General features: G+C 44.1%; 2 protein-coding genes across 10 annotated transcripts in view; one reads left to right on the top strand and one right to left on the bottom strand.

Moving 5' to 3' along the window:
• Nucleotides 1–16748, bottom strand: part of ptgr2 (prostaglandin reductase 2) — a 36333-nt gene that overhangs the window by 19433 nt on the left and 152 nt on the right. The window contains exons 1-4 of one of the 8 annotated variants that reach the window (XM_048599637.1): nt 15967–16248; nt 8816–8971; nt 3452–3570; nt 774–965 (exon numbers count right to left, since the gene is read on the bottom strand). In XM_048599637.1, the coding sequence (XP_048455594.1) occupies nt 774–965; nt 3452–3570; nt 8816–8971; nt 15967–15997 (498 nt within the window). In that variant the 5' untranslated portion in view covers nt 15998–16248. Of the gene's footprint in view, nt 1–773; nt 966–3451; nt 3571–6095; nt 7343–8815; nt 8972–15513; nt 15644–15966; nt 16249–16748 lie in introns of those variants that run through there. The other 7 variants (XM_048599629.1, XM_048599631.1, XM_048599630.1 and 4 more) reach the window with 7 other exon arrangements.
• Nucleotides 16179–16748, top strand: part of mideasb (mitotic deacetylase associated SANT domain protein b) — a 69862-nt gene continuing 69292 nt past the window's right edge. The window contains exon 1 of one of the 2 annotated variants that reach the window (XM_020509714.2): nt 16179–16401. The gene's annotated coding sequence lies outside the window, so the exon portion shown is untranslated. The remainder of the gene's footprint in view (nt 16402–16748) is intronic. The other variant, XM_020509713.2, reaches the window with a different exon arrangement.

The raw sequence follows: 16748 nt of genomic DNA, 5'->3' as shown, positions 1-16748 counted from the left end.
GGCCAACATTTGCTGCCCATCTCCAACAGCCTCTCAAGCCACACAGTATGAGGGCAATTTCAGCAGGTAGTTAAGTGTCAACCACATTGCAATGGTTTTGGAGTTACCTTCAGGCGGCACCTTCCAAACCCATGGCCACTTCCTACAAGAAGGACAAGGGCAGCAGATACACCGGGGCACCACTTCCTGCAAGATTCCCTTCAAGCACTCACCACCCTTACTTAGAAATATATTCCTTCAGTGTTGCTGTGTCTAAATCCTGGAACTCCCTCCCCATTGGAGGAGAGTGCTGTGGGTTAACCTACACGGACTGCAGCCCACCACTACCTTCTCAAGGGGCAACTAGGCACGGGCAATAAATGCTGGCCAGCTAGCGAAGCCCATGCCCCACCAGTGAATTTAAAAAAAATTATAAGCCAGACCAGGTATTGATGGCAGATTTCCTTCCCTAAAAAAAATGACATTAGTGAACCAGATGGATTTTTACAACGGGTGATAATTTCACGGTTACCATCACTGAGACCAACTTTATATTCTCAATTACGGAGTTGAATTTCTTTTCCATGAGTTGTCGTGATGGGATTTGAACCCATATCCCCAGAGCATAGACAGACCTGGGCCTCTTAGATTACTGGCCCCCCAGGTATTACCTGGGGTTACCTCCACCCCTGGAAGATAAGTAACATTTTGAAGTAGGTGTGAGGGAAGTGATCGAGGGTAGCACTGCAATGGTTTTGAACTTTGGGAAGGAACGTGGTGCAATAACATTCTACCTTAGTCAGGACAGCCCCGTCCACAACAGCTCGTGTCTGCCAGGGCCAGTTGAATGAAGTCACGACGTCGCATTTCTGAAAGTTCTGATGTTTACTGTCTTCAACCAGACCCAATCCTCCACCAGTCACCACACTCGACACTTGCCATGGAGGCAGATAATCTGCACCAGTGTCTTCATTCATCCTGCATCGCTGCCAAGATCAAATCAAAGCCAAATGTTAAACCCCAGGACGCTACTCAACTCAAGAACAGCTCAATAAGATTTGAATAATGAGAAGTACACGGGACGGAGAACAAGAGCATGCCATCCAGCTCAATGGGATAACGTTGAGCTGTCCTTTAGTAGCTTGGTTCTGTAACCCTTCCCTAACCAAAATCAAATTGACTTCAGTTATGAGCGTGGCTCCATTGTCTTTAGCAACTTTGTCCTGATGAATAAATTCGGCTTTCCCACTGCAATCTGTATGAAACTGCACCCTGACCTCGTCCCTAGCTTTCACATTAACGTTATTTTCCCCACCACAGATAAGAAATTTCTCCTGATTTGCATCATTGGTAAATAAGAGCAGTCAGTGCTTTTTCTATGGCCTTAGGATGCCCCAATGACTCCTACAGTTCAGTACTGAGGGAGTGCAGCACCTTCAGATGTGATGATAAACTAAGGCTCTTCCTGATCCAAGTATATAAAATTACGAGAGGCATGGATCTGGTGAAAAGTCATTTTCCCAGGTGGAAATGACCAATACTGGTATAAGGTAAAGGGTGGGGGGGTGGACAAGCATAAACAGAATGTGCGAGGCAAGTTTCTTCTGAAAAGAAAAGCAGCCAGGTGCCTGGATCAGCTGCCGAAGGAGGTGGTAGAAGCAGATACGATAGCAATGTTTAAGTGTCACTTAGACAGACACATGAAGAGGCAGAGAATAGACGGATACAGACCACATGCAAGCAGATGGGATTAGTTTGGAATAGCATCATGGTTGACACGAACATGGTGGGCTGAAGGGCTCGTTCCTGTGTAGTACTGTTCTATGTTTCTATCTTCTCTATCTGCCCCCCGCGGTTGGATGTAAAAGATCCCATGACAACTACTTTAAAGGATTAATTCAGCACCTAAAAAGCAGATCGCCTCTCCACAGCATCTCAAAGTGCTTTATTGTTGAAACCACAGCCGCATTTGTAACGTAAGAATCATGACAGCTGAGCTGCACAAAGCAGAATATATAAACAGCAACAAATCCTCTTGTACTAAACACCATTTAGCAGGGTGGAAGGAAGCAAGGATCGAACGTCAATTGTGGTTCTACTGGTATCACTTTCACCTCTGAGTTAGCAAGTTGACAGTTCAAGTCCCACTCCTAAAACTTGGATGGAAGAAGGATGTACTCTCGGGCTGAACACTAACGTCCACCACCAAGAGTGGCTCAGCAGCAGTACTACAGATCGAGCTGGTCAGGTCCTAAAGGACATAGCTGCTCGACTGGGTCTGTGGCAGGTAGTGAGGGAACTGACGAGGGAAAAACATACTTGACCTCTTCCTTACCAATCTGCCGGCTGCAGATGCATCTGTCCATGACAGTACCGGTAAGAGTGACTTTGTGGAGACAAAATCCCGCCTTCACATTGAGAATACCCTCCATCGTGTGGAACTATCGCTGTGCGAAATGGGACAGACTTTGAACAGATTGAACAATCCAAGTATGAGGTGCTGTGGGCCATCAACAGCAACAGAACTGTACCCCAACACAACCTGTAACCTCTTGGCACAGTATATCCCTCACTCAACTATTACCATCAAGCCAGGGGTCAACACTGGTTCAGTGGAAAGCACAGGAGAACAGCACCAGGCACACCTCAGAATAGGGTAACCACCTAGTAAAGCCGCTAAATAGGACCACTTGCATGTCAAACAGCATAAGCAACGAGATAGACGGACCTAAGCAATCTCACAACCAATGGATCAGATCTTAGCTCTGCAGTCCTGTCAGTGAATGGTAGCAGCCTATTAACCAGGAGCAGAAAGCTCTACAAAATATCCCCATCCTGAATGATGGGAGTGTGCAAAAGATAAGGCTGAAGCATATGCAACAAGCTTCAGGCGGCGAGTTACTCATTATAGGATTCCTAGCCTCTGACCCACTCTTGTAGCCATAGTATTTGTATGGCTAATTCAGTGGAGTTTCTGGCCAATGGTAACCCTTCAGGATATTGATAGTGGGGGAAATCAGTGATGGTAACACTGTCAAGGAGAGATGACTAGATTATTGTTGGAGATGTTAGTTAATGCAGTGAAGCCAATAAAATGTAGAATCATCTTTGCAGAGTCGCTCAGGATAATGGGTCATCAAGAGATTGCAATCTGAGTGCTGATCTCAACAACATATCTGATGCCATCTCTACAGCAATAGGCTTTTAAACTCTGCTTTTATGTAGTGTACTGGTTACAACTGATTGGACATTACAGCCTCTGCCGTTATTTGTACATGAAGTTTTACAAGCAGAATACACTGCGTATGAAAAGCAAACTTGAATTTTTCTCCTCGCTCCCACTGCCTCGTTGATAAAGGATTCCTAATGAGATAGTTAACATTGTTAGTTGTCTAAAGGTTGACATTACAACCAAAAAAAAATGTCCAGGTAAATGTTGCAGCCAAACAACCCGAAAGGAATATGTACTTACCATGTAAGGATCCACAGACAGGAATTTGGTGCAAACCTTCACTTGCCCCTCTTGCAAATCTTGAGGCAGGTAGCTCTCTTCCATCCTAAAATTCTCAGCAACTGGCTCCCCATTTTTCCCTAAGGACAGGAGGAGTGAAAGGAGACACAATTACCCCTTTTCCTGAGATCAATCCAGGTGCAGGATACCCTGACATAGAGCCATAGATCGCAGGGTTTACCAGATTAATAATCCATGGAACACACATTCAATTACAGCAGTCTGAGAATTTGAATTGTTTGACCTTTCTAAAAAAAAACATCTGTAAAAGTGGATTTTGACTCCCGTAAAAACCCAGTGCTTTAGTAATGTCTCCTTATGAAGGAAATTCTATTGTACTTATCCAGTCTGGACACATGCGGATGAGCAACAAATGCTAGCCTTGTTAGTGCAGTCTTGATCCTGAGAAGAGAGTTTTTTTCCCCCCTTAAGAGAGTACATCAGTCTCAACTTATGCTTGATGCGAGGTTACTAACACAGGATGTTTTACCTAACGTGGTGAGATTAATGTGAACATAAAGTGGGTGTGGATATTCATAGAGTCACGCAGCAGCTTGTGGTATTGGAGAATATAGAGATTGTAAAGACTAACTTCCTATTTTCCTATATTTTTGATTATAGTGTGAAATGGGAACAAGAATATAGTTTTAAAAGCATTGTTGTAGGATTACTGCACTTTTTAAAAAAGTTACCCATTATAAGTACTGTTTACACAGCTGCTTGTTCAGTGGGGAAAACCTAATTATAGACAAGCTGGACCCAGGGGCTGACACAAAAAATGGAGGTTTGGCTGGCAACGAGTAGCTGATTGGTCTGTGAAATAGTGACAATGACAAAGGCCTCCTTGCCCATCAATAACCATGAGACTGACTCCTAAGTAGCTGAACAGGGGATGTGAATAAAAACAAAGTTGCTGGAAAAGCAACTCGGTTTTGCTCAGAAGGGTCCTCACCAGACCCAAAAAGTTAACTCTTTTTTTCATTCACAGATGCTGCCAGACCTGCTGAGCTTTCCCAGCAACTTTGTTTTTGTTCCTGATTTACAGCATCCGCATTTCTTTCAGTTTTTAGTTAGCAGGGGATGTGAATGTTCAGGACAGAACCCAATGGTCCTTTGAAAGGGGATAGCTTGTTTTTGCTCTGTAATAAGAAGCAACTCTAACCCAAAGACAGCCAGTTTATTTCCCCGCATCTGTTGCTGTAAGCTGTGAGTTTTTTAAAAGTACTAAATCAGAGGCTTTTCTAAGAATGAACCAGTCACCCTGAGCATTCTACAAACAAGTCAAGATACCTTGAGAAGGAAGACTGAGAAGCAGCATTCTGAACAGCAAAAGGATCATCTCAGCAAACCCTGTGAACAAGGGCCAGTGAACTGCCTTCCCAATCTTCCCCTCTACCCATGACATCCATGTACTTTTGGTCCGTCTACATGCACGTGTTGAGGGAGGACTTTACAAGTGGGCTAGAGTTTTAACAAGTAAAATTACATATCAATAGTTCATAATTGTTTATCTGGAGTTAGAATCAGTTTATTTGTATAGTTATTCTTGTTTGGCAAGGAAACCTGGTCCATGTTCTCTGTCAACCTGGGTCTAAAAGACAGAAATTGGGGAATTCTGTGTACTTTTAAAAATCCTTAACTTTTGTGAGGACTCCAGGAATAGCAGGGCTCGATTTCCAGTGCACATGCCCCAGTGAGGGGTGACAATACTTCTAACATCTTAGCGAAAATTTTTAGCTTGGGGTGTGGATGTGGTTGTTTGTTTGCTCACCGAGCTGGTTGTTCTGTGGTGTGCAGACATTTCATTACCGTTACTAAGTATGCGGTCATGATCCTATGCGGTCTAAGGAGTCTGGAACTGCATAGTATCATGATTGCACACAAACCTACATCAACGCTGCGTCAAATGCCATCAAAGACTAAAGACCCCATATTGACAGTAAACAGGAGTAACGTGATATACAGAATCCCGTGCAGTGAATGCAATAGACATTATGTTGGACAAATGGGGAGGAAACCGATGACCAGACACACAAACTCCAGCTGGCAGTAAAAAGACACACCAATATTCACTTGTCTCGATACACACAGACTATGAAGGCCATCAGTTCGACTGGGACAAGCAAACACCAGACATGCAAGGGAATTTCTGGAGGCCTGGTTCTCAACATGGGACTCCATTAACAAACACAGAAATAAACCCCGTTATACAGACTGCTGCTGAAAAACAGGACTGGAAGTGACAAGACCCACCATACCAAAGGATCATATAAATGCAGAATGGAGCAGAACAGCAATGCTTCAATTAGAGGTTGCACTGATGACGTTGCCTAGAACGGTAACGAAATGTCTGCACACCACAGAACAACTGGCTCAGTGAGCAAATGAACAAACGCAATATTTCTGACGACTGGCATCTGGGTAAAACATTATATTCCTCAGACATGCAATTGTCTTGGCTAATATTAAGCTACAACAGTGTCCAGCTTCCAGTGATCCAAGGTAAGATCAGAGATCTTTCTATCTGCAGGTCACGTGCTATGATGTGGTGTTGATTATCACGAGCATGTCTCTTACCGCGACAATTTAACAATCCCAATCTCACATTTAACGTCGCTTCACTTTAACTCCAGTAAGTTCACAGGGCGAGTGTTCTAGTTGAGTGCAGCAAGGATCATCTCATTGTTTCCTGCATGACCTACAGCCCCTCCAGCTCTCTGACTTGAAGCCCATCCCAACTTGCAGCCTCTCCCCAATCTGCTCTGATGCTGGGATATGGGGACAGCAGAGGCAAGATCAGCTTCAGAAGTCATTTTCATAGAAGATCATTGATTATAAATAACCTCAGTATTCCTAGAGTTTCTAAAAAGGAATGGAAGAGGACAGGTTACACCAAATAACAGTACATTGGCTGAAAGGGTAGCTACTGCCTAGTGAATGGGACAGGGGAGAGGAGAATAGCATTGGAGAAGAAAGGAGATGTGGCATTTGACAAATTCTGTGCGAGAAGCACTTTTAAAAGTTTGGTTTGCTATTTCCCCAGGAGTTCTAGGATTGTGAATGTGCAAGCAGGAGGTACTGCAAGCAAGAAGTCACATTTTTATTTCAAATTTTTTAGATGTGTTTTATTTTAAAAGTGACTTCACTTAGTGATGTGAGGGTTTAGCAATGTAAAGTATTTCATCTTACAGATTATGAAGTTGTAATGGTTTTAAAAGGAAGGTTGCCCAAAACCTAACACATTGATGACTCACTTAAAGTTGCAACTCTCAGGAATGAAACCACAACTTTAAGTGAGGACTCCCTGTGCACAGCCTGTGTTCAGCTGGCATTGGGGATACAAAGCCTAGGTTACAAATTGAAATCTCCACTTCCTGACTGCAAATGACTGCACCCCCCTCTGCCTTTCCGGGACTGTTTCCTGGATGACTGTGGGTTTGCCTTATGATGCTCCCTCATGAAGTAGGCCTATGGATAAGATAATGGAGGGTAAGTAAACACTTACCTTCAGGTTAGGTGGAAGCAACAGTAGCAGTGAGAATGCAAATAGGTGCAGTGAAGGAAAGCTACCAGTTCCAGCCCTTCTGCACAAAAATGCACCACAATTTTCAGCACAAATTGCTCTGATATACACATGTGCAGGGTAGTTGATGGGGGGTGGGGGCATACAAGAAATGGCCCAGGACTTCAGGTCAGGATTGATGCTGAATGCACTGAGTGCCTGAGGTATCAGCAATGGCACCCTCATACAGGTTTTCAGTTTGATATTCTGATCTGACTGGAGCATTGAAGGGTTAGTGCAGTCTGTCCAGGGTTGGAAGACCATGTTCGGCACAACACAATAATATAGCTCTGGCTTAACCAAATTAACCAGCATACAGCAGGGCTGGCAAGAATGAGCTAGAATAGCACAGACCAGGAAGAAGAGCTGCTATGTAGTCAGAAACCTGAATGCAAGGTCACAGCTAACCACACAAAATACCGCAACACAGAATTCCAAACAGAGGGGTGATTAGATGAAGAAGTAGCGTGACCAAATTACTCTCAGAGTTGGTTACCTCATTTGGCTGGATGGCTGGTTTGCAATACAGAGTGACTCCAACAGCACAGGTTCAATTCCAGCACCGGCTGAAGTTACAATGAAGGACTCTCCTTCTCAGCTTCTCCCCTCGTCTAAGGCATGGCGACCCTCAGATTAAACCATCATCAGTTGTCTGTCTCTAATGAGACAGCAGCCGAATGGTCTGGAAGATTATGACGACTTTGTCTTTTGCATAAATAGGTTACTGGATTAAAAACTTTCATTCATGTAGCACCTTTCACAAGCCTCAAGACAGTTTCAACATGCTTTATGAGTAAGCACATTTGATCATGTAGGTACTACGAGAATGTGGTACATGTGGCAGACCATTTGTGCACAGAAAGCTCCCACGAACAGCAAGTTAACAGTGATCTGATAATCTATTCTCCAGATTTTGACTGAGGGACAAATATTGGCCAGAACACAAAGGGAGATTTCCTTCTTGCTCCCACAAATCTCCCAATGCTTCACTCTGAATGATCTATTATATCCACTTCCTTAAAAACTCTTCCATGGTATGTGGGATTGCTCGCAAGGCATGCCTAATTGGCCCTTGAACTCAGTGGCTTGCTCGCCCATTTCAGAGGGCAGCTAAGAGTCAGCCACATTTCTGTGGGTCTGGGGTCACACGTAGGCCAAAACAGGTAAGGATGACAGATTTTCTTCCCTGAAGTACATTAGTGAACCAGGTGCGTTTTTAAAATAATGATAGTTTCATGGCGTCCATTACAGAGGGTGACTTTCAATTGCACATTGTGTTTTATGAATTGAATTTAAATTCCACCAGCTTTCTCCCCCTTTGAGATCTTCCCAAATGGCCAGGTTTATATTACCGATGTCACCACTAGGTGGCACAGTGGCTGATGTGCTCAGTCCAAAGTGGCTAGTGATGAAAACAAGGGGCGGCAGGGGAGGCGGTGGGGGGGGAAAGAGGGGGTGATGTAGCCAAGCAACAAGGGGGAAGAGGGCAATGTCTCCCCCTCCCCAATTAGTTACGGGCAGCAGTCAGAAAGCTTTGTCACGGCAGTGGGATGTTATTACCGTCCAGTGCCCATCTTTGTTGGCCATCTTGCAATTCAAAGGCACATACACACCATACCTTAAATACCTACCACTTTGACCAAGCTTTTAGTTTGGCTGAGTCTCCTCTTGTTTAATTCCTGGATAAAAATCACTTATATTTTAAAATGTTTTAAAATTGCTATCAGGGAAGTAAATAAACACGGTACTCAAATGGTACTCACGTGGCCGAGAGTTTAATACAACTTGTTGAATCAATGCCATTTGTATGGTGAAAACCTGATTGAGGTTATAATATTTGCTGAACTGAGGCACTGGGATGGACACAATTGCCTCGTTTCTATGGAAGGTGTCAGTAAACACCAGAATGGTCCGAACGTCTGCAATTGACAAAAAAAAAGTCTCTTGTACTTTGATTCTCTTTCCTGCTCCTCAGTTGAGAGTGCTAACAGACATATGATAAGGTACTTTAGACAGGAAACTAGAATTAGAATTAGCTTTGTCACAGATACTCATGAGTACAGCAAAACATTTACAAGTTGCCAGTTACAGCACCACTTTAGGTACAGATTCTTAAGTACATGTCCTCGGGGAAAAAAAAACAGAAATAAAGAATAAACTAAAGAAATAAAAAGTGCAGCATTACAGACCTACGTGCCATCTTGGGTACAAAATCATAGGAATAAATTAGAAAAATAAAGAAGTAAAAAGTTTGGAATAACAGTCCTTCCAACCCAGTCTGCGGCAGAACCTAGCCTCCAGGCCATGCTGGGCTTTACCTCAAGGCCAGGAGTCTGTGCTGACTTCACTTGAGGCTCTAGGGCAGGAGGTAAGATAAAAAAACAAAAAGAGCGAGAAAAAGCTAAAAGAAAAAGGATGGAGCAGATGAGCTCCGGCTGAGTCGTCCTACTCTGCCACCATCTTGGAAAAAAATTGGAGCTACATAAGACTTCAAGGTTTTGGGGGAATATATTAACATGTATAGAGGATGGCTTAATCAAAAGTTGGGATAAATTGGGGATTGGCAAATGTGTAACTAGAGGAGTGCCAGAGGAATCAGCACTGGTGCCTCAACTATTTACAATTTATGTATTTTTTCTACTCATTTTGTGGGATGTGGGCATTGATAGCTGGCCAGCATTTCTTGAACATACTTGGTTGCCCTTGAGAAGGTGGTGGTGAGCTGCCTTCTTGAACCGCTGCATTCCTCCTGCTGTGGGTTGACCCACACTGCTGTTAGGGAGGGAATTCCAGGATTTTGACCCAGCGACAGTGAAGGAATGCCGATATATTTCCAAGTCAGGACAGTGAGTGACTTGGAGGGGAACTTGGAACTGGTGGTGTTCCCATATATCTGCTGCCCTTGTCCTTCTAGATGGAAGGTGAATACAACTTGAGGTTTATCACTTGGATGAAGGGACTGACTGTATTGTGGTCAAATCTGCTTAAGGATGTGAAGGTAGGTAGGAAAACAAGGAGGATACAAAGAGATACAAAGGGATCTGGACAGGTTGAATGAGGAAGCAAAAGAGTAGCAGAAGTGGCATAAAAAGTGGGAAAATGTGAGGGTTGGGAGGAAGAATGGAAAAGCAGAACATCATTTAAATGGAGATAGACTCCAGTCCAGCACAATCACAAAACCTGCAGGTACAGCAAGTATTTAGAAAGGCAAGTGGAAGGTGCTCGATTGTGAGGAGATGGACACCCAGCTACAGCTGTACAGGACTTTGGTGATACCACATCAAGAGGACTGTGTACAGTGCTGCACATTTTGCTAAAGGATGGACAGACCCACATAGAAGGCCTTTCAGGGAAGGTTCGCTTGGCTGACTCCTGGGAGATAGGGTTTCTCTCACAAAAGGAGAGACTTAACAAGTTGGGCCAGTACCCATTGGAGTTTAGAAGAGAGAAAGGTGATCTTACTGAAACACACATGATCCTGAGGGGTTCTGACTATGGAGGCAGAGATGATGTCCCATCCTGCTCCTCCTTCACTCAGAGGGTTGGTGGTGTGTGGAATTCTCTTCCCAAGAGAGCAGGGAACATTGGGTCATTAAATGTACTCAAGGCTGAGTTGGATAGAGCTTTGATTTACAAGAGACTTGAAAGGGCAGACAGGAAAGTGGGATTAAGGTTGTAATCAGACTAGATCAGTCCTTAGAGCCATCTATCATTAAGATCATGGCTAATTTCAACATTGACTTGATTTGCCCATAATGTAAATATTTCCCTTAAAACCCAAAAGCCAATTACGATCTCTCCAAACTGTACACAGCGTACATACAACCCTCTGCATTTGAGGTTTCCAAAGATTCACAACTCTTTCAGTGAAGGCATTTCTCCACAGCTCAAGCCTAAATGTCCACCTCTTTGTCTGAGGCAGTGACCCCACGTTATCGATTCCCCAGCCAGAGGGGATGCTTTCTCAGCATCTACTCTGTCCAGCCTCGCAAGAAGTTCACAATTTAATTAGATCATCTCTCATTCTTTGAAACACCAGGAAATACAGGCCTAGCTGACTCATAGGACAATCCCCATAAACCAGCAACCCACGTTCATTTGGGGCCACGTACATCGTTCCTCAGGTAAGGAGGCCAAAACTGGACATAGGACTCCACTCGGTACTGTAGTGAGGTGTCTTAAATCCCTTACGAATGTACAAAATAGGAGAAATAGACCAGCCCTTTAAACCTACTCCGCCATTCAATGAGATCTTTACGTTTTGAATTCTTCATTCCCATCTACCCATGATGACCCTTAATTCCTTTACTCATCAAATAAAAAAATCTACCCATGCCTCAAAAATATTCAACCACTTGACTGGGTGGAAAGGCTATTTCCTCTTGTGGTTAATATAAGGCTCACCCATTTTAAACAGATATGAGGAAACATCTTTTCTCAGAATTCCCTTCCTCAAAAAGCAGTGGATACACGATATTTCAATATTTTTAAAGGTAGTGGTAGATAGATCTAAGGGAATGAAAGATTAATCGGTGATACACAGGAGTGTAAAGTGGAGGTTAAAATCATGCCAGAATGGTGGAACGGGGTCAAAGGGCTGAGTGGCCTACTCTAGTTCTTACATTCATATATCTTCACCTTCTGAGGCAGAGTCACACAATGATCCGAGAGTAAAAGTTCATCTCATCATCTCAGCTCTAAAAGGGCTATCCCTAATTTTAAAAACAGTGCTATTTTTCCTGGTCTCACCCATAAGAGTACAGACCTTTTCGCATCTGATATTCCAATCCAATTCAAGTAAATGCGAACACAACATCTGCTTTCCAACTGCTCACTGTCTTTACAATGTCTGCCCGAAATACTGGGGGGGACGGGGGTGCTGCAGGAATGTAGAGTAGTAGCCATAATCTTATTGAATAGGGTATCAGGCTCTACGGACCGAGTGGCTAATCCTGCTCCTAATACGTATGTTCACACATTAATGGTGAAATTTGCTCAGACATCCAGGTCCTCTGGAGGCCGACATCCTCCAGACACATTATTACCAAAATGAAAAAAAAATCAAAAATATGTTGAAAATATAAGTACGACTGAACTTTTTAGTGACACTCCTGATGGCATTTCTGATTTATTCCAACACTGTCTGCTCCATTCAGTGCAGCAAGTGTCAATCCCCATCCGACAGTGCAGAAACAGGACATATGCCCTAAATTGTCTGTTGCCGAGACTTCAGTGAACTCAAACAACATTGTCCCCCACCTCCCTCGTCTCCATTTCCTCCCTGCTTATTTGCTCTAGGTTACAAGGTGAATTGCCAGAGAAACGGTGACGCGGTGGGGGTGGGGTGGATGAAGAACAGTGTCAGGGCTCTCAGCAGCAGCTCCACAGGATGCTGAAAGTTGGACGAAGGTAGTTGAGTAAAGGGGTGGGCCTGTTGGAGGGGGCAAATGGCTGCTCCTGCAGTTGGCAGCATTGTTCCTGTATCCACCTGGGCTCCTCCTGTACCCCCATGAGCTGCTATACCCACCTGGGCCCTGTATCCTTGTGATCTCCTGTTCCCACCTGGGCCCCTCCTGTGTCAGTCTGGGCCCCCTATCATTATCTCAACTTCTATCCAGTTGCCCCTCTCCCCCAACACTCTCTCACCACCTCCCCTCCAGCTCTCCTACCTGCTACTTAAAAAGGGCGAACGCCAGTTCAAGTGGGGGACACCCTTAAACGGGCAATGTCCAGTAAGACAGTCTTCCAGGTGGACGTAGAAGATCCTTCTGGATAGTCAGAGAGAGGTCCAAGGAGCTCCTCTGGTGTTAGAAGTAGTTTTCAGACCCAACTCGTTGCAGTTTGCAATGCCTTGTTTCCGAAATCATAACATACCAAAAGCACATCATTAGCTGCATTGCCCCAGACTTGTGAAAAATACGATACAATTTCAAACCTTTCTTTCTGTATGTCAGATCAGGAATTCTGGCCCTTAAACCACAACAACTGTTTCCATTCCTGGTTTATGTTGTTTGAAATTTTAAGTTCTAAGGGCTTGTAATAGCCTATTTATTACATGGCTGCCCTATCAGAACAAGTTCCATTAGCTCACAGCAATTTGAGCTATCTGCAAATTCAGTCAGACCTTCCACTTAGGACTGGGATAGGCCATTCAGCCCCTCTGGCCTGGTTTGCTGCCATTCAATAAACTCATGGCTGGTATGATTGTGGCGTCAGTTCTACTTGCTGACCCTCCCTCACCCCCTCCATATCCTTTGACCACCTTAATAGTCAAGAATATATGTACCTCTACCTTAAAAAAGTACTCAATGACGTCCCCCACCAACCCCACCCCCATACTTCATCACTCTGCAAGGAAGACAATTCTAGAGGCCAAAAACCTTCAGACAGAAAACATTACCCCTTATCTTTGCCTTTAAAAATAAAGTGACCCTCTCATTTTTAAAGTGACCCATAGTCCAGTCCATTCCACAAGATGAAATATCCTCTCACCATTCACTGTATCAAGTTCCCTCAGGGTCTCCACAGGCTTCAAAAAGATCATCACTCATTTTCTAAACGTTAATAGATACAGGCCCAACCTGTCCAATCTTTTCCCATGAGACACCAACCCCCCAGTGCCACAAAAAAAAACCAGGAATGATACAGTCAACCTTCACTGAACTGCCTGTAACACACACACACACCCTTTCGGAAATAAAGAAGACCAAAAATGTACACAGTATTCCAGGTGCAATCTCACCCTGGACCTGTACAACAGTTTTCCACTTTTATTTTCTGTTTCCCTACAATAAACAGCAGCACTTCCTTTACCTTCCTCATCACTTGCTGTGCCTGCATACTAACTTTTGTGATCCACTTACGAGGACATCCAGATCCCCCTGTGCCTGAGATTCTGCAATATCTCTCTAAATAATGCTGCTTTTCCATTCTTATTGTTAAAGTAGACAAGTTCATATTTTCCCACATTACATTCCATTTGTCAATGTTTTTACCCACTCACTCACCCACCCGGTCTTTATCCCTTTGCAGACTCCCTATCTCCTCTTCACAAACTTACTCTCCTAACTACCTGTGCCATTCTATTTTCACTGATCTGACAAATCTGGCCCAACAGGGACACAATCTTCAATCTCAAGCAGCAGGGGCCAAAATATCTTAGAACATTGTGGAATTGGCAGAGTTTACAGGAATATGGACAGATTTGGGGCCATGGAGGGATATGGGAATGAGAATACCAAAAAGAAAGGTAGCATTAGTTAGCCAGGAGCTGCAAGTTCACGTGATTTAGGAGACCCCAACCAGGAGAGTGTTGGAATAGTCACATTTAAGAGGCAAAGACATGGATGAGGTTTTTAGCAGCAGAATAGGTGAGAAAGCTGTGGGGTTAGGTGGCTTACAGTGATGAAAATAGATAGTCTGCTGTCTCAGACTTTCGGTCGAAAGTTTATCTCAGGATCAAACATGCCAGCAGCATAACAGTCTGGTTCGGTCACCAACAGCTGACAGGGCAAGAGGTGGCTTCAACAGACAGGGAATAAAATGGTTTTTAATTTGTTCGTGGGTCACAGAGCCAGCATTTATTAGCCATCCTTAGTTGCCCTTCGAGAAGGTGGTGGTGAGGCTGCCTTCTTGAACCGCTGCAGCCTACGTGCTGTACATTGACCCACAATGCTACTAGGGAGGGAATTCCAGGATTTTGACCCAGCGACACGTTTCCAAGTCAGGATGGTGAGTGGCTTGGTGGAAAACTTGCAGGTAGCGGTGACTCTGTCCATGTCGGTGATAGAGATCAAGAGTTTGAAAGGTGCCTGTCAAAGTAAGTTACTGCACTGCAAATTGTAGATAGTACACAGTGCTTCTGAGCATCAGCGATGGAGGGAGTGGATGTGATGCCATAGCCTGGTTGGTGTACAGCTGCTCAGGTGAGGTCTCAAGGCAATTGCTACGGGTTAGCTAATCAATATTCCCAGAATAGAGGCCAGGGATTTAGACAGCTTGACAATTTACAAATCACAATCCATTAAATTCTATTTGCATATAAAAAAATTCACTACAGGTACCATTTCTCATAAGGCGCCATTAATAGCAACCCTTTAACAGGTATCAGGGTGTATGCAAACTCCCACCTAGCTTGATATTATTAGCGATGTCCCGGTACTATCAAAATAAAGTGCAATGGTATTAATAAAACAAGTCACAGTTTATGCATTTCAGACCAGAAATTCTTTACAATATTTACGAAGTACAGAGGCGGGCCGAACAAGATAATTATTCCCTATCCCATTTAACAGTCACATGTTTCCAGTGCAGAGGGAGAACAAAATAACAGAATATAGCAGAACACAGGCCTTTCAGGAACCGAGCTACTTCATTTTCCTATCGGGGTGGGGGGGTAACCGTGCAACTTGGGTACAGTATCGTGGAGTTGAAACGTTCACTGTTTCTACCCTTCGCAGACCTAGTGAGTACTTCCAGCATTTTCTATTCCCATATTGCAGCTATCCGATAATCACAGCTCGGCGTGCAGAGAGAGACAGTAAACACAAACATTAGCTGCGTTCTCGATGCAACCGACAGGTCGCGTCCTGCAATTCCGCTTTTCTATTGGAATTAAAACCCCACCCCGTTTTCGCTTTTTTTAAAAAAAACCGAACAACCGACTCCGCCTTCCCTCAACTGGTTTTCACATTCATCCCAATCAAAACACGTTGAGCTCCCAGTAAGATAACCTCCCCCGGAAACTTCACACCCCGTGCAACTTAGTGTAAGACACAACACCTAACCAGCCCCTCAAACTTCCAGCACAGCACAACGTGATTGCAACAGATTGCCCCAGCCAACTATTAAACAACACATACGCCAACATGCAAGCGTTATGAGGCTGCCAGTTGTAATAATATACCATTCCGACCTTTTTGATGAAACGTAGGCAAGTCCAACATGTGAGATAGCAACTGCAGCTTCCACACCCCCCCGCCCCAGGGGACAAATCTGCCTCAGCCACAGGGCAATGAAGTGCAGAAAATAGTCCTTTCACTTCTGGTTTGGGGGGCGGAGGTGGTGAAAGAGGAGATTACAATCGCGGGAGGGAGTTTAAGAACAAGGGAAAAAAAATACATTTCAGAAAAAGACATTTCCAAAAAGCCACTTCTTAACAAAAAAAAAGGTGGTGGTGGTGATTTGCTGACAGGCTGGGTCCTGACGTCACTGCATAACTTTTATGAAGACGTAGTTTCTTAACTAGGAAGTGAGCCACCAACTGTTTGCAGGCGAAATTAAAAAGAAAGTTGTGGATTGAGAAACTGCTGGGCGATTTGCAAGGGGGAAAACAAACACTCTGGCCTGCGTAAGTTACAGAAGTTTGTTTTTTTTTAAGATCTCCTTGACTACCCTCCCGTGGCGTGGTCTCTGTCTGTACATGTGTGTGAGATAGAGAGAGTGGGGTCAGTGCGGATATTGATCCAGCTTCTAGCACTTTGCTCGGTTTCATCGGCCTGCTCGTTAAATTGACGCGAGCAGGTGACCCCCGCAGTTTGCAGAGAGAAAGAGATAGTTGAGGCAGAGTGAAATACAATTTCTCGAGCTGCTAAATTACATCTCCATTTTCGCTCCCCACCCTTTCAAATGTTTTCCTTGCAAACGACCTGGCCTTTTTTTTAAAACAATATTGTCTTGTGCAAACTTTTGCTGGTC

This window comes from Rhincodon typus, chromosome 8 (assembly GCF_021869965.1).
Source record: "Rhincodon typus isolate 14 chromosome 8, sRhiTyp1.1, whole genome shotgun sequence".
NCBI lineage: Eukaryota > Metazoa > Chordata > Chondrichthyes > Orectolobiformes > Rhincodontidae > Rhincodon > Rhincodon typus.
Note: the sequence above shows the minus strand (reverse complement) of the source record. Positions and strands in the feature narration are given on the sequence as shown.